At 29.9% G+C, this 25815-nt stretch overlaps 3 protein-coding genes across 3 annotated transcripts in view; 2 read left to right on the top strand and 1 right to left on the bottom strand.

Annotated features, from left to right (window-relative positions):
- LOC107451419 (aromatic-L-amino-acid decarboxylase) overlaps nt 1-25815 on the bottom strand; it is a 161780-nt gene that overhangs the window by 133171 nt on the left and 2794 nt on the right. The gene's annotated exons all lie outside the window — the stretch shown is intronic.
- Nucleotides 1064-25815, top strand: part of LOC107451423 (hemicentin-1) — a 128321-nt gene continuing 103569 nt past the window's right edge. Inside the window, exons 1-4 of the mRNA XM_043043380.2 lie at nt 1064-1610; nt 21396-21625; nt 23025-23147; nt 23899-24070. Coding sequence (XP_042899314.2) covers nt 1328-1610; nt 21396-21625; nt 23025-23147; nt 23899-24070 — 808 coding nt within the window. The 5' untranslated portion in view covers nt 1064-1327. The remainder of the gene's footprint in view (nt 1611-21395; nt 21626-23024; nt 23148-23898; nt 24071-25815) is intronic.
- LOC107451425 (LON peptidase N-terminal domain and RING finger protein 1-like) lies at nt 12925-15151 on the top strand. The gene has a single exon (XM_016067507.3). It carries the CDS (start codon nt 13104-13106, stop codon nt 14985-14987), a length of 1884 nt encoding a protein of 627 aa, XP_015922993.1. The 5' UTR covers nt 12925-13103; the 3' UTR covers nt 14988-15151.

Genomic DNA, 25815 nt, shown 5'->3' with positions numbered 1-25815 from the left:
TTGATGAACATAATTATTTTGAATTTTTGTACCTGCACTTATTTAATTAGTTTACATGGTATTTTGTCCGTAGGTGGCATTTACTCATTGATCTGAGTAGTACAAAAGAATGTATGCAAAGAAGCCAAATAACTTATCACAAAACTTTTTTTTAATATTTAAAGATTTAGCAAAAGAGTTATTAAAAGTTAAATATATTTTATTACTTTAGTCAGTACTTTACTCTTAATCTCAGGCGTATCTTGAATTATTTATACATCATGGTAGACTTAATCTTAGTACATAGCATTTTGTTCGAAAAGGGCATTTAGTCATTCATATGAGTAGTACAAAAGAATGTGCGAAAAAAGTGAAAAGCCTTTTTATCCCAACATTTTTTTTTAAACATTTTAAGTTTTAGCCAGAGTTATAAAAAGTTCCATATTAGCTTAATCAAGTATACTTTACGCTTAATCTCAGGCGTTAATGCCTATGAACTGTTTTTTCATCGTGGAAGGCTTAATCTTTTTTTATACTGATACTACAGAACAAAAAATATGGATATTTTCATTTTACTGCCTCCAGGAGAAAAAAAATACTCCAACTGAAACGGAAAAGTTGCAGCTGGGTAGTTCATTCATAAAAGGCACTAAGTAAAAAAAAATAAAAATAAAAAAAAGAAATAAAAACATTTTATTTAGCTTCTATAATTGCTGTTTTTTTTTCAAAAGATGGAAAAAAGTAGAGAGGAGGAAAAATTATTTTATCAGATATGAATGAATCACCCGCCTCCTACCATTTTCGTTTGAGACTTTGCTTGATTTTAAATCAAAATTCATCTGAAGATTGTAAAATGCTATTTTTATCTCGAAAGATAAACCATTTTCTCTCTAATATTGAAAAGAAATTTACAGTCTGGTAGATTTTTTTTAATGGATTTTATGCAATGTAAGATTACAAGATGAAAAAAAAAGATTCTTAATCAAACAGCATCCTGTTTTCGTTCACTTAAGATTGCCCTGTGTCCAACAAGCATCCAATTACACACTCTGCTTGTTATAATGAGAAACATGATATCTTAAATGAGTTGGGTGCACTCGTTTAGGGCAAAAGGGCAAGGGAACCAACATTTTAATGACAACTGTAACTCATCTATATCTACTAAGTACTTTTGACGTCATATGGTTGTCGGAATGACTTGAATGTGGGAAATACAATCCACTCCCTTTGCATCGACATTGTGGAAGCTCTGCATGCAAAATATTTAGCTGAATTTGTTTATATGAATCGGCGATAAGTTTTATGTTCGAATATGTTGCACAGGTAATGTAGCAGGTGGAATAAAATCATGAGCCAAAGGATTAATTTCGTGTTATTTATTTTGTTGTGTTCTTTGTTTACCGTCTTCAGCAATTCTGTGTTTTCGCGCAATTATTATGGCATAAAAGAAGCGTTTGAAGAAGAAATTCCACAAGGGGCATCGACGCTAGCCTTTGTGTTTGATATTACAGGATCTATGTACGATGACTTAGTGCAAGTGATTGAAGGTGCCGCTAGGATTTTAAGTACTATTTTGGCAAGGAGAGAAAAGGCCATTCATAACTATGTTCTTGTTCCATTTCACGATCCAGGTAAGATCATTTCTGTATTGATCGATCAAACGAGGGGGTCGTTGTGACCAGCACTAAAAATATGATCTTAAAATCTTCCATACTGAACGAAATTTGCAGTTCGAAGCTGTTGTACTATAACGTAATTTTAATAGCCAGGAACTATTTTTGCCTAGCCCATCATTATTCTAACCAGAGCGATGCAAACACTAATTCACTCTTTGCCACTAAATAAAAAACTTGTAAGCCATCCTTGAAAGTCAAATACAATTTTCAGTCAGTTTAATACATACAAATCTGTGCTATTATTTCAAAAGTATGCAGAGTGTTCTGTAATTAACGTTAATCCATTTTTGTAGAATCCTTGACAAATTTATGCACAATTAAGGCTACAAATAAAAAACGAAAAATGCAATATTAATAAATTCTGGGTAATCACTATTAAGAAAGTCTGCATTAAAAAGATTTAAGCTAGTTTCATTGTCCAGAATTGTTTCTAATAGTAGCCTTTTCCTATTTTCTTTGGCAGTCTTACAGGTTTTGATGTTTTAATCTCACATATTACAATAAGGATTCTTCATTTCTTTTGATAATATATTATTTGTTTTTTTTCCACTTAAATATTAATAATTTGTAACCCACTCAATGCATATTTTTTCTTAGTTTTTAACAAAGATTCTAAAAGTATGCATTAAGGGCGGTGGTTCCGGATTATCCTGGGGGATATTGCCATATTGTGCTCAGTTGCTCCAAACTCAATCACCAAGGCATCAAATGTGCTCCAAATATATCGACTTTTGCCACCTTCCTATGTTTTTGAAATTAATAAAGTTTTCATGTCATTAAGACTGCGTTTTGTTTGTTGCCTTTCGAAGAATTCAATCAATTGACCTAATTTTTTTAACAAAAAGTTATGAACTCTAGGCTCAAATTTGTTATAAAACCTATATCATTAAATCGAAAATGAACTAGTAAAGAATAAATTTACTGTTACCTTAAATACTTGTGAAAATTCTTCGTTAAAAGAAAAAGAAAAAAAAAACGGAAGAAATTAATGTCTACAATTTGGTTTGCTTTTTTATTCTCATCATGTTATTTACAACAATTATTAAATGGATTTCGATTTTACATAACTCCATTAGCGTTGGAAAAGTTAAGCTAAAGTCATGCAAAATGCACTTCCTTTTAAAATGTACTTCCTTTTTTCCTTTTATAGTTTTACTTAAAACTAAGTAAAACTTTTAATCTTTTCGCTGCCGTTTTAGATTAAAGAAAGTTCAAGTCAGTGGGGTAGTTTTAATGTATTGTTTAGGGGGGGGGGTATCTCCTTTTGTAGTGCTAAAAAACTTTACCCCGGGACACCCTTCACCGGGAATGGATGGAATGAGACGTAAGAGGGATTCTATTTTAAGTTATTAGCATGTTTTTCTTTCCAATTAATAGGATAATAAGGGTGGATAATTCTGGAAAACGATTAAATTCCATAATTGGAATATAAATTCTAAAAATTTTCTCATAACCAAATACTTACGCAGTTCGGTAATAACTATACTCTCAATATAAACTTTTAGAATTCCTGTAAACAAGTAAAAGAAATATAAACGTTTTGTAGACATGAAAATAACTACTCGCCGCATGGCGAGTCAACAAAAAAAAAAGTGGCGACTTACATCACATAAGCAATTGGTCACTTTTCATATTGTATTTTTTATCAAAAATTGCTTTATCATAAAAGTACATCAAAGCAAAAAGACTCTGTAAAACAGAATTTTCATTAAAGTGTTCCATTCAAAGTTTTGTTCCTTCAGAATCCATCAATTTGTGAAGGAAAGATTCATCGTCTTATTCAACAATTCACATATTTCAAAATTGTAAGGTATACATTAAATGTATTTTGCCTCCCCAAATATTTTTAAATAAAGTTCTTTAAGGTCAGCATGTTTAACTAAATTTTGTCCCATATTCATTTTATTTTTATTGTTGAATTAACATTTTATAGCAGTAGATTATTTCTAATATGATTTTTTTAAAGTATAATTTAATTCAAGCAACAAAAAAAAGCGTAAAATGTAAATATTTAAAAAAAAGGACCTATCGATATTTGTCACTCACTCATTAGTTTTGAGGAGAAAGTGGCTACTAAGTTATTAGAGTCTACCGGCCTCTGGCTACTAACAGAAAATTTAAATTTTCAGATCTAACATTTAGGGTTTCAAGTTAATATATTAACTAGGAAGATTTCCAAACGCAATAGAGAGTCCGTGAATCACTACTGAAGACGCGGAAGAGTTCAACAGTATTTATTAAAAACACATTCAAGATCCATAATGAAACTTGAAGTTTGTCTATAGAAAAAACTCCCCTCGCCACGAAGTCTACGGCCGTCTGCTGCTATGGAAACGAGAAATAACGCATTTCAAAGACGGGAGCTTCTTTCTCTCTCCGGCCCGAGTCAAAATCTGTCTTAAATAATGACCAAGAATTTTATATACTTAAAAATTGACTTCGTAACCCACAGCCACCAATTCAGGCAAATGGCTAGAGGAGTTCTTTACATAGACTAACTATAACCTATATATTTTTTAAAATCCCTAATGTGCATACTGTTTTTACATCATTTTTGACAAATATTTTAAAAATCTATATACTCTATTTAAAGTCCCGAGACGTCGTGCGGGAGCATTCTGCCCCCACTACATCCCCACTTATATTCCACAAAAATTTCCCTGAATCCTACAAAAATAATAATCTTATTATTACCAAGCAAATATTAATTTTAATTTATCCATGCACGATTAGAGTTAGAGATATTTTATTCAAAAATGCATTTCATAATAAACATTACAGTTAATGAAATAAATTTAACACATTATATTTGTACAAAATATTGAAATTGTTCAAAATCATTTTAAGATCTAGTCATCAATATCTCATACACACGCTCTCAAATTTATAAACATCTTGCTGCAAAAATATTCTTTAGGGAATATTCTAGAACAGGGGTTTCCAACTTACATGGGGCCGGGGGCCGCAATTAAAAACATCAGTAAAATAGCGGGCCACAACTTTATCAAAATTTTACATGGGAAAAATTTTATGTTTAAAAGAACATTAAATATTGCTGTACATTAACAATTAACATTTTTTTCGACTTATTAGGAATTACGGCAAAAAAAAATTCCCGAGCATCTGAAATTAAATTTTTTTTTCCTTTTCCGCTCATGTGATATTCAATTTAAGGAATTTAAATAAAACGTGATAGTCATTCCCTCTTTTATGCGTTTTAAAATTTACAAATGTGAATACTTTCGTCTAAAAGTGGTTTCAAGAAGTTAAATGGGAGAATTTCTTCGAGAAAATTTCTGAAACGCACATACTAAATTATATTCACAAAATACAAAAAAAAAACGAAAGAAAAAAGTGCTACGTACAAGATTATTTTTGTGTTTGAATAAATATTTTCTTGGATAAAAAACCTGAGAAATAAATTTTTTGCACCGTTGGTTTGTTAAATTTCACAGAAATGAAGAAATTAGGTTTTTTTAAACGAAAGAAAAGTATTTTAAACCCATATAGATTTTTTACGAAAATTGTCCGCAAAAAAACGACAACTAATATATTTTAGTTCGCTGGACACAAAAAAAGGCTTTGCTGGCCGCCAGTTGGTAACCACTGTTCTAGAACTAGGAAACTATTGCGATCGATGCGTGGAATCCATTTTGCATTTTATTAAAAACTAACTTTTCAAATGTGTTAAATAAAATTGGTTTTGAAATTTATGTACTTTTCACTTGTTCAATCAAAGACCTTAAATGTTCAATTTTGATAAATCATCTCTTTGCACTCTAGATGGAACTCTCACTCACCATTGCCATCACTCTATCACTCTAAATTATCTCTAATGAAATGACTTCTTATATCTTGATATATGGTAACCACATTATTTAGTGACCTCCAGGTGTTATCTGATAAATGTATAAATAAAGAGTTATGTCTTGAAAGCATTAAGTGGTTACCACCTTTTTTAACATGGAAAGACTATGGCGTGTTAAATTGTTAAATATGTTAAATTTACGATGAGGTATAATTTTAATTATTACCATATTATTCAAGCCGCGATGGTTCAGTCGTTGAGGCACTGGGCTGTCATTGCGAAAAGCTGGGGTTCGATCCTCAGTGGAGCTTAAATCCCACCCAGCTTCAGGTGGATGAGTACCAGCTTGTCCTGAAAGTGAAGGCGGTCTGTGCGTAGTGCTGACAACATTGCCACACTCCTGACGTTATGAAATTATTTAGCCTTATCCCCAAATGACCCCCCTGGTCCACAAACTGGCTGTTGTGGGACACTTCACCGTATTATTCGTTTGAGTAATATTATTTTTCACATACTAAATACAAATATTTGTCTAAATGATTTTCACGTCATCAAAAACTTAGGGGAGAGTCGGGTACCCCAGCCCACTGTCAATTTCATATGTATAGAATATTTTTTCAAGTCAATGGGCCATCGGACATTAATTCTTATACTAANGCATTCCTATGTAATTTAAAAAACACAACTTCTTATGTACCATATTTTTTATTTAAATATATATATTTAAAGGAAACATTTTAGAACAAGATAAATATTGGGTTTTAGTAATCAAGAGGTAAAGATATACAAAATCTTCAGAATATACAGAAATGATATCGACATTTAAAGAGAACTAAAACAAAACCGAAAGTTTACTCAACTGTTCCTTGGCGCTAAAGTATCTCGCCAAGGAAGCCAACAAAGCTTTGCAGCTATTTCAGCTAAAAATAGAATATATATTGAAATATACTTAAACATTATAAGTTTAAAGTTTAAGAAACAATAAAAACTTATGTTAAATGCAAAAAAAGTGAGCAAAAACGAGCGTAATTGATTATTAAAGCAAATAAAACATGATTATCAGAGCATGACTGAGTATCGGAAAAATTTTAAAATCAATTTTAAAATAGAAAAAGTGAAAAAAAATGTCGCCCTTTCTTGTAAAAAGTTATCGGACAGTCCCTAGAAAACTTCTCCGTGCAGCAAAATGCTCAGGACTTTTGTACCATTCTTATTTCTGAATTAAAAAGACAGACAGTTAATTGCATCAGACGATCGCAATGCTAAACGAATGGACGGGAATCGAAGCGGTCTCAGTGAACGGCAAGTTTGGGCTACAGTCACGTGACTTTATCTTGTCCACGGGTCGGGGGTTATTCTACTCTCTCTACCCAGTATTTCAACTCTATGACTGAAGATATGTACCCCTTTTTCATCAAATTTAGATTTCTCACCCCAAAAATAAGCGAAAGGATAGAGGCGAAGTTTTGTATAGCTGAATTTTATAACCGCTTGCGATTAATTATTTGATATTTCGCCTCTTTTAGTTTCCTTCCTAGGTTGTCTACGGGATTCATTCGTTATTTGTTTTCCTCATTCACCTGACGTTATGAAATTACTTAGCCTTATCCCCAAATGACCCCCCTGGTCCACAAACTGGCTGTTGTGGGACACTTTACCGTATTATTCGTTTGAGTAATATTATTTTTCACATACTAAATACAAATATTTGTCTAAATGATTTTCACGTCATCAAAAACTTACGTGAAAATATTTAAAATAGTGCTATATTTTAAATTTAATCAAAGTGAAAATTTACTTCTGTTAGTTGTCACTTCAGGCGTAAAAAAGAGCCTGTTATTTTCATGTCGATGAAAAATTTTCTTTTATTTTAATTATTTTTACGAGGGTTACAAGAGTTTTGTTTAACCCTTTGTGGAGCAGAAAATTTTGAACCAAAATATTTGTTCAGAACTGTAAGAACTGAGGTCATCTTTTTCACTTCAAGAATGTAAGAAAATAATTATCACCCCTAGTTTGTTTCTGGAAAAAAACAATCTTTTGCAATCACCTTTTGTATATTTCAAAAAAAAAAAATGCTATAGCTTTCACTTATTTATTTAACCAAAAACAAAATACGAATGTTCTAAAAGCTGACGATATACACAACCATTAAAAAAAATCTAGGAAAAAGAAATCTTACTACTATTTTTATTTCTCTTAAAAATGCATGCTCGCTGTCCCATCAATGTACAAAACTACAGGTTTAAAAAACGAATGTTCTAAAACAGGGGTTTCCAACTTACATGAGGCCGGGAGCCACAATTAAAAACGCAAATCAAATGGCTGGCCGCAACTTTATCAAAATTTTTTGTTGGACTATTTTATGTTTGAAGGAACATTAAATATTACTGTCAGAGTTTTATCAAGTTGTACAAGACAAAAGTATTGAATTACAAATTAAAATAAGAAGTAGATTTTTAAAAATATTTAATTGTTATTAATAATATTTTTAAAAATATTATATAAATAATAAAAATTCGGGCTACAATAGCTTTCAAGTGCGCACCTATGTACTAAACAATTAATGAGCAACAGATATCTAATTGTTAAGGTATTAAAACTTACATAGTAGCACACAAAATATTCAATGAGAAAATTGAGGTTTGTCTGCTGCAACTACCAGGGAATAGATATTTACATTTTAAATTTAAAATTTTCAAATTTGTCTTTAAATATTTTCGTCCAAAATGAGTGGTTTCGAAAAGTTAAATCGGAGAATTTCTTCGAGAAAATTTCTGATACGCACGTGCTAAATTATATTCCCAAAATACGAAAAAAAACGAAATTAAAAAAGAGCAACATACACGATTATTTTTGTATTTGAATAAATATTTTCTTGGATGCAAAACCTGAAAAATAAATTTTTTTTGCACCGTTGGTACGTTAAATTTCACAGAAACGAAAAAATTAGGTTTTTATTAACGAGAAAAGTATTTCAAGCCCATATAGGTTTTTTACGAAAATTGTTCGCAAAAAAATGACAGCTAATATATTTTAGTTCGCGGGCCACAAAAAAAGGCTTCGCGGGCTGGATGCGGCCCAGTTGGAAACCCCTGTTCTAAAAGCAACATAATTGTAGTACCTAGGTCAAAAATCGACCTCATTACTTTTTCACAGAAAACTTGTTTCGCGAGCTTACAGTTAAAGTAATATGACTGCTATCCTAAATTTATAAAATAATTAAAAAGTGGGAGAAACACATACGACTTTTTGATAAAATCTGGTGGGGGTGGAGCATTACCCACTTCAAGCAGTGTAAATAAATATCTATAACCACATTTTGCAAGTAGTTTGTCATATAAGCATAAGAGAACTATTTGTGATCATGCAATAATGGGTAAATAAAGTATGCAATTAAGTATTTTTGCAGCAATTTAATACAAAAAGTGATTTCAACGAATTCATTTCCCTAGCGTCATCATTGTAGAAAGAGCAGTACTTTTTTTCTTCTTTTTTTAAAAAAAAGTAAATTACGGTAATGACATAATTTTATTATTTACATGTATCATAGTTAGGCAGAATAATTTTTTGCGATATTTCCGCATCGTGATCTGTCGCGCCAATTACAATCGCCACGACGCCAAATGGATATTAAACTTAATTTTTTTGAAAAAAAGTATGAAAAAAAAACGTGTAGAGGATTGTTTAGAGGTTGTTACGAGTTTTACCCTTTGAGTTGACCCCTTTCTGAGATGTTTTTCTTAAAAACCTGTACTTTTAGTGCTTGTTTTTTTTTAATGTATTTTTTTAGGTAAGAGCACTTTTCACATCACTACAGAATGAAAACTTAGTGCGTTATTTAAATAACGTAGTTGGAAGGCGATAAAAAAGCTTAAATAAAAAATTACTATTTCCCTCATTCTTAAGGAAAGAATTTTTGCACAATTAGGCAGTAAATTTATGCTTTGACAATTAATTTTTGGTTTAATAAATTTATGCAAAAATGATTTTTCATTGCTTCGATTTCTGAACAATACAAGCACGTACACCATGGATATGCAACCGAAAGTGTCAGAGAAAAAAATCAGTTAATGGGCTTAAGTTGAATGTTTAATTCCTGCTTAGGTTTAAGTACCTGTTGTCTTTTTGAGAAAAGTAAGCTCAGGTTAAAATCATACATTGCATTTGGAAGTAAACGTTAAGTGTATTGACTTGGAAATTTTTTTTTTTTTCGTTTTAACTCGAAAAAATAACCAGGCTTTCAAACAATTTAGTTCCAGAATTCATTTGTTCTAAACATTTTCGTGGCCGTAAACACACACAGACATGCCAGCTTCTGCTTTAGGCTGAAGATTTTTTTTCAAATATATAAAGGGCTAGCAATTTTTTGTGAAACATTTGAGTAAAGTATTTGAATTAAAATGATACTGACTACCACGTCATTTAGAGCCTTGGTGGCTCAGGGAATTGAGAGCGCTTGCGGAGCCGGATTCGAATCCCAACGATGGCTGCTCAATGCGAATTTCGCACCCAGCCTGCACCGACCACTCTGCTGACGTAAAATATCCTCAGTGATATACGGATCATGGGTTAAAGTCCTTATGACGTTAGAGTAATCGTTGGAGATTTTCGTAGTTTTTCTCCCCGTGCAACGCAAATGCGTATTAGTTCCATCAAAAAGTTCTCCATGAAGGCAAATTATTTCCAGTACTTCATCCAGGAGGTCCCTTGTCTTCTGGATTAGGTTCAAAATTACTAAGTTACAGAGTTGAACGTTGGTAGTCGTAAACTCAAAATGGGTCGGTTTTCAACCACGGTTATAATTACAGTATAATATATCACATCATTTAAATGGTTATGTGTTATATAAAAGATCTTATACGCTTGGATTTTTTTATGTGCTGGTGAAATTTAAGCAAGTTTGCATAATTAATTATATTTCCACCGCCAGAAATTTTGAGAAGTGCTAAAGACCTCTGCACACTTGATAATGCTAGTAATGACTTAAATAACTGAAAAATTACATTATCCCTGATTACCTGAATTGTTATAAAATCTAATAAAGAGCAATGGCCGATTATTTTGAACTATGTAAGGAACTATGCAAGAACTATAACTAAAGGAATTCAGCAATGAACCCTACATTTCTGGGGTCTCATTATCCTGGTTTGTCCGGATATTATATATACACAATAACCGTCTTTTGATTAATATGGTAAAAAGGATCACTGATAACAATATTTGGTATATATTATTTCATTAAGGTAAATGGTTATTGCCTGGTAATCTTTATACTGACATCTTTCACTCTTTATACCGCTTTTCTGAGGTTAAAAGCCATTGCGTGTTATTTCATATGCGGACGAAAGTTTCCATCTTAAATGTGAAATTTGTAAGACCTTTTGGGCGAAAAAAATGTTTTCCAAAATCTGAAATCCCGAGCCGTGGCTCAGAGAATTGAGAGCTCATCTAGTAATAAGGTGACCCAGATTTAAATCCGCAATTGCTCGAATGCTCCAACTTGCTCAGATTATGGTTTGCTTTCTAAAAGTAGTACCGACTATCAACTAGCAATCATCGTCCAACACAATACGAAACTCGCTTCTCTAAAAAATAGTTTATTTAACTTTACAGATTGAGAAAATAGACAAATGATGCGCTTTGTTTACCAGTTAGCACCGCATCCTGTTGAGAATTCTAGTTGTGAATCGATACGAATTCTGCTCCCGGTGCTGACAGAAAATATTATCAGCTGTAGATGGATCATGGACTGATATTCCCTTGCCTTCGGGCTAACCGGTAGAGGTTTTCATGGTTTTCTTCTCCGTCTAACTCAAATGCGGGTTAGCTCCATTAAAAAACCCCTCCACGAAGGCTAGCTTTCTCAATTCTTCATCCAGGATTTCCTTCTCTTCTGGATTGGGTTCAAAATAACAAGGTTACGGGCTTGTACAGTGATAGTCGCAAATTCCAATTTGATCGGCTGCTAAACGTCGATTACAAAATAAAATAAAATTCTGAAATTAGAAATAGATTTTGTCTGCTTTGCCTTTCTCGTGAAAAATGTTGACATGCATCTAACTTCCACCTACCTTCAAAAAAGTAAGTAGTTCGGAATTGATGGACTAATCTAAAAATCTGTTTCCTGAATTATGCTTTTCAAACTCATTTTTAAAACCAAAATAATGAAAAACTAATAACTGTCATTAAAAAAAAAGTCATTTAATAAAATGAAAATTTATTTAAAAAATTGCTTCATTGGGGGTAAATCTAGATTGTGTTGGTCACTATCATTATTCAAAAGCATCAATTTTGTACTGAATATAGTTAATCTTTATTTTGTTGAGTTGTGTATATGCGTGTGTATGTAGTTACGCGTTTTACTTAATATTTAGGCACTGGCAAGGACTAACATTTAATAACAAGAAGAAATTAACATTATTTTAATCGATTTAATTATGTCTGTCGTAAGTTAAAAATACAACGTAAATATGTAAGAAATATAATTATTTTTAACGTGAACAAAAAGTATTAATATATAAAGTGTATTTAGAAAATATTTAACATCGTGTTTTTTATTCTGTATTTTTCTTGATTCTTTTCTTTCTATTTTATACTTTATTACATCTTATCTATTTTAATTTCAATTCTTTTTTCCTTTTTTTTTTTTGGTGCTCCTTACACTATTGTATTGATATATTTTGCTCCTGCTATATTAATACAATATTAGAAAGCACTATTTTTTGCAGATATAATCATGTGAACCGATGATGAGATTATATCTTTAGCTTATTTTGTTTTCCGGCTTTATAATTTTTTTAAAAGTTTTACATATTTTTTATTTGCATTTTATTTATTATAATTTTTTTCTTTTCTTTTAAAATATTTATCTTTTTTTCCAGGTTTTCTTTGTATTTTTAACTTATTTTGTGGGTTCTATGTACTTGCAACTTAATGAAATAGATGATAATTATGAAAGTTCAAATGTTAGATCGAATACTATTTAATCTTACGTAATATTAGTTCTAAAATAAGAAGATAGGATTCAAGAGTCTTGCGTTTTCTATCACGGCAGTATTTTATTGCATCTTTCTAATATTAGATCATATATTTTTGCTACCTGGATTATGATCAGTAAATAAAAAATAAAACTTTTTATTATTTTTCTTAATTTTTTTCCGTTAATCTCTCTTCCTTTTTCGGCTTTTTATTGTATTATACATATATGTATATTGAAGATAATATAAAACTAAATGATTAAATAGAAGGAAAACATGAAAAATAAAATCACTTTGCTTTATTTACTTTCGTTTTCGTGAAGACAAAAAAAGTAATAATATTAACCAATGAGAATTTAGCTGTGACATCGCTTGTAAAACGTTAACATAAATATGTCTAATAATGTGAATGAAACCGATTGCAAGCTATAAGCTAACGCAATTTTGTGTTGTAAAAAAAGAAAACCAATCGGAAATGACGGGATTTTTGAGTTATGAGTTCATTTATTACATAACAAGTAAGTTTCGCTTGGGTGTACTGCTGTGTTATTTATATAATGTGTCTTTGTTCGTTGTTCGTGGTTCCTTTTTACTATTTGCAAATTATTTCTTTCTTTATGTTATGTGACGTGTGAGTTTACTATTTTTTTAATATTAATAATGGAGTGCTCGAGTTTGTTATCTACTGAAAAAATTCTTTCTAATAACTGTTCCGACCACAGTAACTTGCCTGGTAAAGATAGCTTTGAAATCAACAAAATAAAACATTTAATAAATGAACTCGAAAACAACCAACAGGATAATTTGGCTGCATATGTTAGAGCTTTCGACTTAGTTTTTCTTCAATCATTTCATCTAAATTTTAAATGTCTTGAATTCTTTATTGAAAACCTTATAAAACAAGCAAGAGATCTTTTATTTAAAACGGAATTAAATGTTTGTCATTTTATTTGTCAATTCTGTGGTGATATACTTAGAGATCCTGTAACTTTTAAGTGTGGACACACATTTTCTAGAAAATGTATTAATTTGAAATTAGGAAAGGGCAGCTTCCAGTGTGTTGAATGCCTTGACAAGTATAGTCATTCAAATGTGGTACAGCTTAAAAATAATGTCATCATCACTAAATTCATTCAGAAGATCTGGAAAGAACAGGAAAATGCTACCAACAAAAGTAGTTCTAGCCTTGAAAGTAAATGTTATTTATATGCTAACTTTCTCAGTATTATTAATTGTGGTTTAGATTTACAAACTTGTATCACATTTAAGGAAAATCCTTCTCCAAAGAAATTTCTTGTGAAAGCTTATTTACTAGTCAATCTTGGAAGATATGAGGAAGCAATATATTTATTTCTAATTTATTCAGTTTTAGTTCCTGATGTTAGGTGTGCTAAGAAGGAAGCCACAGAACTTCTATATCGGTTATTATTGTTAAGATATCCTGTCAAGACTAACTTTTGCTCTAATGTTCCTCTTTCAAGTAGAAGATGTGTGCCAGAAGATAGTTGTAAGAGTTTAGAAAAAAATGGTACCTCGATGCTTACTGAATCAGTAAATAAACACAGCTTGTCTCTATTAATTGAAAGGTTTTGTAACACTATTAACGACCTATCAGAGATGAAATTTCTCCAACCTAATAGTGTGCTTAAAAATCAGGATTTTGAGTGTTCTTTGTGTTTACAAACTTTTTTAGAGCCTATCACGACATCATGTGGTCACACTTTTTGCCGACGATGCTTACTCCGTTGGTTTGATCATAAACCTTCCTGTCCTCTCTGCAAATCTCATCTGAATAGTTATATTACGGAGTATAAAAAAGGTACTACAAAATTTGTGCTAGGGTTGCAGAAACAATTGTTTCCTGATGTCTATGCGGAGCGAGAATCATTACATTTTAAAGAAATGGCTAAGCTTTTTCATTCTGATAAACAGCACCAACATGTTCTTCCGCTTTTTATCTGCACATTAGCCTTTCCTAGTTTGCCGTGTCCACTTCATGTGTTTGAACCGCGTTATAAATTAATGATAAGGCATTGTTTAGAAGCTGGAAGATCTAGATTTGGAATGTGTGCTTCGATCGATAATAAAATCTCAGAATATGGTACTGTTCTTGAAATTAAAGAGGTTTCTTTTTTCCCTGATGGAAGGTCAGTTGTTTACACAGTAGGGGTGAAACGTTTCCGTGTTTTAAGCAAAGAAGAACATGATAGCTATCCAATCGCTATGGTTGAATTCTTACAGGATGAAAATTTTTTTGTTTCTGAAAATTATAAAGATAGACACAATAGTTTGTATACTACTGCTGCAGGATGGTTTGCAGGATTATCACAAGCAATGAAATCCCAGGTATTGCAGCATTTTGGACCTATGCCAGAATTACAAGTAACGACTGCTGAAGGTCCATCCTGGTTTTGGTGGGTACTAGCAATACTGCCTTTGGATCAGAAAATTAAAGTTCAGATTCTAGCTATGACATCTTTAGAGCATAGACTCAGAGCTCTTGAAAGATTTTTTTTATGCATTGAACCTTCTACTTTTTATTAATCAATTATTGTATTTGTTTTAAATTGATAAAATTTATTTTCATATTTATGTTTAAAAAATACTTTGATGTGCATTTTTGTATGGATATTTTTTATATAATCTCTTTATGTGATGCAATTTTCTGAGTGGTGATATTTATAATTGAGTAAAAAAAAATCTTGAAATGGTTCATTTTATTTACTCTTTTTGCTAGCAAATGGCTTTATTTTATCAAAAAAGAGCAAGTTAATTAAATATGTTGCATTTAAAAGATGGTGTTATTTTTCTAGGATTAAATTTAAATACCAAACTGACACACATTCCCCTAGCAGAACTTCCAGATTTTAAGAAACTTTACAAGTGACTTTTCTGATTATATTATATTTTCTTATGTAAAAATTAAAAATAGTTCTTTTATATAGGGTGGGTATTTTATGGATGGAAAGGAAAATGATCAGAAACTTTTACTTTGCCTTAGGGCCCATTCTTATTATCCGATAATAATTCATTAATTAATTTTTTAGTTTACTTAAATATTTAGAAAATAAATAGGTACAGTAGAATATTATTTGGATCTTTTAGTTATACTTATAAAATTATCATTTTTAAATTATTATTTTTTATAATAATAGGAAAGTCTACATCAATTGTTAACAATTACGCAGGGCTGATTGTGCTCCGGAAAAGATCCGGATTTCTGGATTTTTTGGTAATTGTGATCCGGAAGTTTCCGAAGATCGAGGGTTCAGACGTTTCGAAAAATCATTGATCACAAAAGTTTCCGGAAATCAAATTTTCAAAGGTGGAACTTAAAAACACAGTTTATTTTATTTGTTTATAAGGAAGAGCCAGAGAGAGATACTTCATAAGCTTATGTTATTCAAGGTTAATATAAATTTTTTATCAGTAAATAATTCGTATGATTATAAACTCAAGAAAGACATACATATTTGTAAACTTCAATTACTTCTCCAGGTCATCATAGGTATGTGTAAAATTTTAAATGTATTTAAAGTAAACTAAGAAATATTGAGAAAAGAAGAAATCTTATTTAAATTTTTTTCTAATTTTTCGATTTAAACTTCTTTTTTTTTTTTTTACTCAAGAAATTTTCCGGAATTTTGACTTGAGCTCACTATCACCCCTGATTTAGTATCCATTCAATTTTATATTTATCAATTATAGATGATGCCTTGCAATTTTAAATAATATGTCTTAAAAGACAAAAACCTTTATTCTGTAATAATTCTATTATATTAATTGCTATAATAAACATATTTTTTCACGAAAGAAATTTTACTATTTTCTAATAAAAAAATGCCAGAATTTTAAAATTATGAAATTATATTTCTATGAATAAAAATTTTATTTTTTCCATTATATCCAACTATTTATAACTAACTTTATTTGATAAACTTCTAATTTGCCTTTTTTTTTCTTTTGAGATCCAAATTTTTTAGGTTTAAACTCTTATCTAAAAGTAATTTTAAATAAAATTAAATTGGTTTATTTTGTGTATCATCTTCGGATGAAATTATATAACTACCATAACAAACTTGAAGATTTAGGATCATCCAAATATTATTAAGCATATTTTTGTTGATTTTGGATTTCTATATATGTAAAAGGTGTAATATATATATATTTGAAAATATTATTTTCTTCTTCCCTCTAACCTTAAATATTTTTTAATTTTTGTTCATTTTAATTCAGGTAATTTTGTGTTTTTATTTTTGCACTGTTTTATTCTCTTTATTTTGGAATGCTACAAAATATATATTGAAATTTTTTTTAAATTTAAAATGAATATTTTGTTCATGAAAAACATTGAATGAGTTTTGAATCCATTTATCTCAGTTTCATTTAATTTCTGTGTTTCAATGTTTGTATTAAAAATGACTGTGTAACATATAAATTTAGCATAATATAATTTGACTTAATTTCTGTAAGGTTAATGTTCTTCTTCTTTTTAGTTTGTCCATTTTAAAATTGTCTGTATTGAGACGAGAGAAAAAATGGATTAATTGTGGCAAAAAAGTTTTAGTAATTATCTTAAGGTTTATTACAACATTTTAGTAATTTTTTATGAAAAAAAGAACTGATACTTTTTAATTAAATACTAAATGGAACAATTCATTTATTTAAAAAATATGTCTGAATTACTTCAGAAAATTCTTTTCTGTGTTAACTATTGTTATTGCATTTGCTGTGATATATATTACTCATGATGAATAGAAATATATAATTAAATATTTGTATTGTAAAAAATGGATATGTTTTTTTTTTTTGACATCTCTTTTCTAGTATCTTTTAGTCATTTATATGGATTTTTTGCTTTTTAACTAATTTTAAATAATGTTTTAGCAAAAAAAATATTCAAATACGTAAATTAACTATTTTTTAAAAATAATACTGTTTCAAAAATCTTCTCGTGTTTGAGTTTTTTACATTGAATTTCTAATTCCTTTGTGTTCTATAATAAATTGAAAATATGTAGTTGAAGCAATGATTGATTTTTAATAAATTTCCATTTTTGTTTCTAAAGCTTTAAAGAACCTTATTAGAGGTTCCTTTTTTAGATGGATATAATTTAGTAATATATTGTTTTTGTATGTATATATTTATAAAAAATTCTGATAAAATTAATATTTATTTTATGTCAGCTTATTCTGAACTGCAATAAATTTGGTTTGTGTAGACTTTTTAGCTAATTATATAAACTTTAGATGAGTTGCTTCTCGTCCTTACTTTTATGAATTTTTTTTCTATCTATATTTAAAGAATTATCTTAAATTATGTGCATTAGTGTATTTTGTCTGTGTGTTTAATTTATTTACCTCTGCATTCTCTCTCTATTTTTATTTATTATTATTTATTTATTATTTTTTTTTTTTTGGTCTTCAAAATGCTAATAATTGTGATCCCAAAATTTTAATAATTTAATGTGTAGTATTGTCTTACGAAATGAGTCTTTGAATTTCAATGTGGATATACAGGGTGTCTATAAAAGAACTCCGGGGTTTTAAAAATTCATATCTCACTAACTATAAAAGATAGCAAAATTTAGTCGATTTCTCTGAAAAGAGTAGCTCAAAAAGTTTTACTCATACCAATTGGGAATGTTTGTATCAACTGTTGGCGGCGCTGCAGGGCGTTGACCTTGAAATGGCGTCGCGAAATTTGAAATGATGGCGACTCCGCAACAAAAGGCTCAATGTGTTATTTGGCTCATAGAAACGAAGTCTTTAGTTACCGTACAAAGAAACTTTCGACGTAACTATGGTGTTAACCCGCCTTCTGACAAAACCATTCGTCAATGGTTCAGTGCATTTAAGGAAACAGGAAGTGTTTTGAAGCAAAAGTCGCCGGGTAGGCCGAGTGTGTCTCAAGAGAAAGTGGACAGAATCCGAGCTTCATGCCTTCGAAGCCCTAAGAAATCGTTGACAAGATGCAGCCTGGAGTTGGGGTTACCAAGATCTCAGGGAACGAATAGTCAATTGTGTGGCAACCGTCCCCCCAGACATGCTCGCCAGGACATGGGAAGAGGTAGAATACCGTTTAGACGTCTGCCGTGCCACTAACGGGGCTCATATAGAACTTTACTAAGTGTTAAAAAAAACTTGAAAATGTAAGCTTTTCAGTCATGTATAAAACATGTATGTATGTTTTTTATTTCATTAAAATATTTTGCCTCAAAACCCCGGAGTTCTTTTATAGACACCCTGTATATTGTTTTAATTTATATTTCGTAAGAAAAGAAAAGCTCTATTCATGTAACTAAGTAAAGCACTCTTGAAATAGCCAGTTGTTGGCTAAGAACCTGCATAGGTTCTAACGCTCCACATTCTCTAGCTCATGAGCAACAATATGACCCACATTACACTATGTCATTGATATGACTAATTATTTTTCAAATATATTTAGTTTTTTATTTCTCTGTTCTATAAGCATTTTCATATTGATCTTCAAAAATTTATATTTGAATAAAATTTTTATTAATATACTCTGTAGCAATTTTTTTTTATAAAATGTGTTTTAATCTTGTAGTTAAAGTTTTTTATATTAATTTTCTAACATAATTTTTAATGCATGTTTCTGATATGCCGTATAACCGTTTAAATTACATGCAATCTTGCCTTTTGTCATCTAGCCTTAAATTTTCTATGTAATATTGCCTTTTTATTCCATGAATGTTAGAAGTTTAGCTTTAAAAATTAATATTTTAACAGTAACTATTATAACTGTTATTAATTGTAATATTCATTTCTTTTATTTAATTTTTTAAAAAAGCTTCTCTGTGTTAAGAATAGTCATACTTTTGTTTTCTATTTTATCATCCTGCTATATCTCTGGATTTGTAAGATAATAAACTGTCTTTTTTGTATAAGATAAAGAAAATATTAAAAGAATTGGATATTTTTCAACCACTATGTAATCTTGTCTTTTGTCAACTAGCTGTACTTCTTTAAGTTTTCTGAACTTACTGTATGGGATTGTCTTACAAAATGATTGTTACTTACTGTGAATTTTATTACCCTTTTCATTTTTATAGCATTCTATTTATGTAATTCTTTAGTGAAATAAAATATTTTATTAGCTGTTCTCTATATCTCAAAAATGTGTTCCTTTATTTATCAACAGTTTCTTGATTTAAATTATGGACAATATATAATTTTATAAAGTTAGGAATTTAATTAGTAATTTTGAGGGAGCTTTCTGTCTAAAGTTTATAAATGGAGATGAAGTAAACTATGGGGAAAACTAGAAAATACTTAAATACAAACTTTTTTGAAGAAAACAGGTTTCACAGGTTATGTTTGTATTAAGAATGATTTTGTCATTTTTATTAAAATATTAGTGAAAGTAATCTATTTCAATTTTGTCTTTGTTGGATAGATTATATTTGTATTGTAAGTATTTTCCTTTAAATTTTTTTTGACAAAATTAATAACAATTGCAGCAATTAAACAATTTAAGGGAAATTCTAGTTTGATACTAGTTTTTTTCATTTTTGTTGCATACATAGATGGACTTATCATCCAGTGAACTTATACAACATTAATAAAGTGGGTCATTTGTTTATTGTGAAATGTCGATGCATTATAAACAATGGGATAGATAAGAATAATTCTGTATCAATGTGGGCCTCTCAAGAACTATATTTAATATGTTATATAATATTTATTTTGCTTTTCATTCATCATATTTTCTTTATAAAAAGAAATTACTTTCAGAAAAGAATCAATTACTTTAAGAAAAAAAAATTATGGATAAAAAGAATTAATATAATTTATGCAAAAGTAATTCAAGAAAATATAACACAATGAAATTTACAACCTACAAATTTTAAGATTGCTGAACATGATCTGCGTCATATTCAAATACGTCCATACAAATCTCACTCTGCAATGGATTCTACTTCATTCTCATCTGCTTAGTTCCACCAAAAATCATCCTCATCCCCATCCAAAGAAATCGAAATTCTTCTCTTTTTTAAAGATTTTACAATAGCATTTAAATTTACATTTTGACACTTAACTAGTATCATTTGATACATGATGTCCATGTCAGCTGTGCATATATTTCCTGTTTTTGTAAGAATTCTTGTTTTCGTCCACCCATTACTCATTTCAGAAATTTTTATATTTAGTTTTTTTCAACAGTTGACTTATACACTTGACATACTAGAAATTCGCTATCTCCTAATCAAAAATAGGGGGTCGACTTTTACACTTTGATACATGTTTTTTTTTAAAGTCATTATATGAATTGGCATTTAAATAAAAAGATAGTCATATATTAACTACTTTTTCGAAGAAAGAATATCTCACTTCAGAACTGTAGCTAAGTTTTTCTATTTTAATTATGCCAAAAGAGTGCTTATAGACTACATGGCAAGATGACTTTAATTTCAGCGTAAAAATAAGCTTTCTTTATAATTGAAAGTGTGACATTGTCCTAACAAAATAAATTTTTTCAGTTCTGTTACTGTGTTTGTACTGACTTACTTTTTACGCTGTTTTCATAAACCAGTTCATTGTACACAGGTTGCGATGGCAGACTACTATCTCTCACTTTATGTCTTTCAGCATAAAAGTTACCCCACACATTTTCTTTATCTCTGACTAGTTTAAAGGTCTCTACCATAAGAAAAATATTTGATAAACTTAAGTTTATTATGAGTATGATATTGATAATTTATGAGTTAATAACTAATTAAAATAAATTAGTAATTAAAGGCAACTACAATTGTCTCTATACTCAAAGATAATAATCATACCGTGTTTTCTATTGTTTCAGAAAAGCTGGTTTAAGGATTTTAAACTAAGTTGTTCCTAAGTCTATCTTCAAATAAGAAAAAAAAATTACCTTACAAATTGACATTTATGTTGTTTTCCAAAATGGTAAAAATAATTAATTTGATTTTAGATATTGGCCCTGTAACTGTAACCACTGATCCAGATCTATTCCAGAGACACTTAAAAGAGCTCTATGTTCAAGGTGGAGGTGACTGTCCAGAAATGAGTATAGGTGCCATCAAACTAGCATTAGAAGTTTGTCTACCTAATTCTCACATTTATGTGTTCACTGATGCTCGGGCAAAAGATTACTATTTATTAAATGATGTCTTAAAGTTGATTCAAAGAAAACAGAGTCAGGTATATTTTTAATAATTATTTCTTGCATCTAATTACAGTTGTATAAATGTTATTGCTGTACTAGTATGCATTTTTAAATGAATTACATGGAAGTTTCAATAGTTATGGGATACATTTATAAGCTCCATAGATCCTCAAAAGCTGCCTAAAAAATATTAAGACGTACAGACTGAACAGTTGCCTATATTTGCAAAAGTATTGTGTGTCTTGGAATTTGTGCATAACATATCAATTATTAAGCAAACATATCAATTATTTGTTAAAATTATTCAATTTGCATAACCCAACTTCGATTTGCATTTAGCCTAAATCCTTCCCAGGAATTATCCAAAATTTTTTCAAATTAAATTGTGAACAGTGTGAGCTCAGTAACAAGTAATCATAGAAAATTCTATCATTGCTAGAATATATTTAGAGACTCCAACTGCTCCAGATTTCCCAAAATAGTATAAAAAACGGTGAACAACCATTTTTTTAAATGTGTGTAGTTAAGCAACTTAAGCTCGTTCTCCACGAATACGTCGGGCGAGTTGGATGTCTTTGGGCATGATAGTGACTCTCTTGGCGTTGATAGCGTAAAGGTTAGTGTCTTTGAAAAGACCAACCAAATAAGCTTCGCTGGCCTCTTGAAGAGCCATGGGCTGTCCGGAGCAAGTTTGCATATCTGTATATGGAGTGAATGGCTCAGTAGTTAAAGGCACTGAGCTGTCATTTTGAAGGACTAATCCTTAATGATGGCTTTAAGTTCACCCAGTTTCAGATCAATTAGTACCAGCTTGTCTATGAAGTAGAGGCAGTTGCTGACCACATATCCACAATCTTGCCCTTATTCATAAAATTATGGAGTTTTAATCTCCATGATTATCCTGGCTCTCAAAGGAATGCTTTATTTTAGTATACATGAAGACCTTGAAAGGCTACACGTAATCTCCGAGTTACTAAAAAAAACGATATTGTTTCAATTACTGGTTCACTTATTGAGGAGTAAGTTCAAGCCATCAGAAAGCAAACCCCTAGGTTATGAATCTATCCCACGCTTAAAGAGTGAATTTTTTGACAATAAGACTAAATGGCTTTGCGAGATATGTCCAACATTTTAACTATACTATCAGCTCTTATATGGTATTGTGTAAGTATAAGCACTTGAGTCTGACATATGCTGGCATAGTCAATCAAGTCAAATCATTGCACTGTCCTCTTAAGGGCATTTGTCAATCATCTCATATTGACACTGTGCTTATTAAGTAACATTTTAGTAAATTTTGCATAGTTGCTTTTTTGAGCTGTCCCTAAAATGGCATCTTGGTCAATAATGGGTTTAGCTAGCAAATGTACTTGAACTTAAAGATATTAATTGTTTATTCTTTTCATATGGTTTGTGAATTATTTAATTTCTTAGGTTGTATTTGTTATGACTGGCGACTGCGGAAACCATTCCCATCCTGGATATCAAGCTTATGAACGTATTGCATCAACTAGTTCTGGCCAAGTTTTTCATTTAATGAAATCAGATGTCGATGAGGTATAACTTGTTTCCAACTTCAAGAATTTAGAATATCGATTTCACTTTAAGCTGTAATTACAACTCCATAATTAAAACATGTATAATATGATGGAGTAGAACATAACATATAAAGCAAGTTTTATTCTGCTTTATTCTAATTCAGCTCAAGGATGCCTTTTGTTTTTGAGTGTGTAATTTAAATTTTCTTTCATACAATGAACTACACTGACTTTACAGTTGAAAACAGAAGAATGTATGCATTTTAAAATTAAGATATGTCTAATAATAATGGATACCTGTCTGAAAAATACTACTATATATATTCTTCTTCTAAGAAATAAAGGTACCTTCTCGTTAACTGAGCACAAGCGAAAAGTCGCGAAAAATGTTAACCTCTACCAACTTTTTTTTTTAAACATTGAACAAAATGGACGTTCACAAAAGTTAAATAAAATAATAAAAAAAGTGCAAAATTTTTTAAAAAATAGTTAAATTTTCTTACACTTAGCTAAATTAAAAATACCAAAATAAATTATTTATTAAAAGTTACATTTCAAGTTACGGTCTTTTCTTCAGAGACCATCGGTTTTTCCATGTTATTAAATAAAGGAAGGAAACGTTTATTTGGAATTAAAATTTTTATTGAACTTGTATGACATAATTAAAAATTCCAGTTATTCCAGCTAGTAATTATAATTTTTAATTACCAGAATAAACTGTGTAATTTTGTTGCACCAAAGTTATTTATTATTCAATTTTTTCTGTTTAGGTTTTAAATTTTGTGCGTGTTTCATTGCAAGCTAGAAAAGTAAATTTGTTTGCAATTGATAGACCCGCTGGAGATTTAAAGGAGTTTGAATTTGATGTGGATGGAAGCCTTAGAGAATTTACAATATCCGTTTCAGGTGAAAAACCTGTAATAACACTTATAAGCTCTAGAGGTAATCTTAACTTTATTTTCTTGGAATTTGTTTAATATGTTGTTTAAAAACTCATAAATGTAAAACAATATTTTGTAAATTTAAAATGGATTGCTACTGCTTCTTTAATGCAAAGTTAATGATTCAGTTGTTACCTCTTAGAAATGTTTTGTTGGCATTTAAAGCTACTGCAAAATTATTTAATGAAATCAGCAGCTGTCAAAAACATGACCAAAACTTTAAAATGCCTTTATTTATTTATTTATTTTTTTTACTAGTTTGCCAGTTTCTCTCAAAAACTAATGAAATGACTATTTTAGCACTACTTTTTTAAAAAACCAATTTTCCTCATTTTATTATTATATTATATTTAATTATATTTTATTAATGCCAATTCTTTTGAATTAAGAGTTGCAATATATTTTATGTTTTTTTTCCCTCCCTTCTTCCATGGCATGATAATCCACTGTGGATCATAACCTTATAAGGAGCAGATTTCCATTTTGACCTATATAATGCCCTTGTTTTCCAGTTCTTAATTTTAAATATTTTAAGGTGTTATTCAAGGCAATCAATGTAATGTAGTTTTGGTCTCCCTCTAGCTTGTACACCATATGGCTAGGCCATGAAAACTTTTTCTATACTTCTGTTTTCTTGCATTTGGCAAGGTGTCCTGCCCACTTTAATCTTTGTAATTTAATGAATTTCACAATATATATGATTCTTTAAAGCTCTTATACAGTTGTGAAATGGTTCTGCTATTCCAAATTTTATTCTTTTGTATTCTTCTTAAAATATTTCAAAGTATTTTTCTTTTAAAAATAGGTAGTATTTCCTCATTTTTCTGAGTCAGTCCTGACTCATAAGTTCTGAAATGTCAAATTAAGCATTTATAAATGTTATATCTATTATTTAAGATTAACCTCACAATCATATAGATTTAAACTTAGGATGCAACATAAGAGTAAAAAGAGAGAAGTTAAGATTGAGTTAAGCTACTAAGTTAACTAAAATGTTTAACCTTAAAAAAGGAAGAAAAATTAATTAGCAAAGTTAATTCAGTCTGAAATAATGGTCAACATTGTTACAGTTATAAATTTTATTAATTGATAAGAAAGTTTATTGGTTACATAGGTTGACAGGATGGCATCCAACAAGGCCATCCTGTTGCAAGAGCTATGTGAATTGATCAAGGAAAAAAACTTCTTCTGTCACCCCAACTTTTGTGGCTGCACTTGTCATCGCTTATTTTCTGCGGTCCGTTGGGGGAATCCAATCTTTCAAAACAAACACTAACCATTCTCAACTTGAAGGGGGGGGGTTGTTAAAAATTTAAAATTGGGATTTAATTAAAGTGCCTAACAATGAAAATTAATGAAATACACTGATGAATATAATAAATATTAAATCCTTGGCCTTGTTACAACTCAATTATTATCAACAGTTAATACATAACATTAAGCAATAACTTAGCTTTCCTACTGATCTGATCTTAAATATTTCCTAAAGCCATAAAAACATTTATTAGATGCAATAATTATTTTTTTCTTGCACCTCTGATGTGTTATCATTATTGAATTCATGTTCTTTATAGTCAGAAATTTTTATTACTATTATTGAAATTAGTTCCCGTTTCTTCTTATACTAACTTTAAGATTCTTTGATAGTATTGACAGTTCTTGTTTTGTTAAAACATGTATTTTATAATTTTATGCAATTGTTGTAAATTTACAACTTGTATATTGATTTCAAAAAAGAATTTAACT

Source organism: Parasteatoda tepidariorum, chromosome 8 (assembly GCF_043381705.1).
Source record: "Parasteatoda tepidariorum isolate YZ-2023 chromosome 8, CAS_Ptep_4.0, whole genome shotgun sequence".
NCBI lineage: Eukaryota > Metazoa > Arthropoda > Arachnida > Araneae > Theridiidae > Parasteatoda > Parasteatoda tepidariorum.
This window is presented reverse-complemented; position numbering and strand designations above follow the sequence as displayed.

What these genes read in the sequence shown, in the direction of transcription:
- LOC107451425 (XM_016067507.3), top strand. Translation starts at nt 13,104, where the DNA reads ATGGAGTGCTCGAGTTTGTTATCTACTGAAAAAATTCTTTCTAATAAC.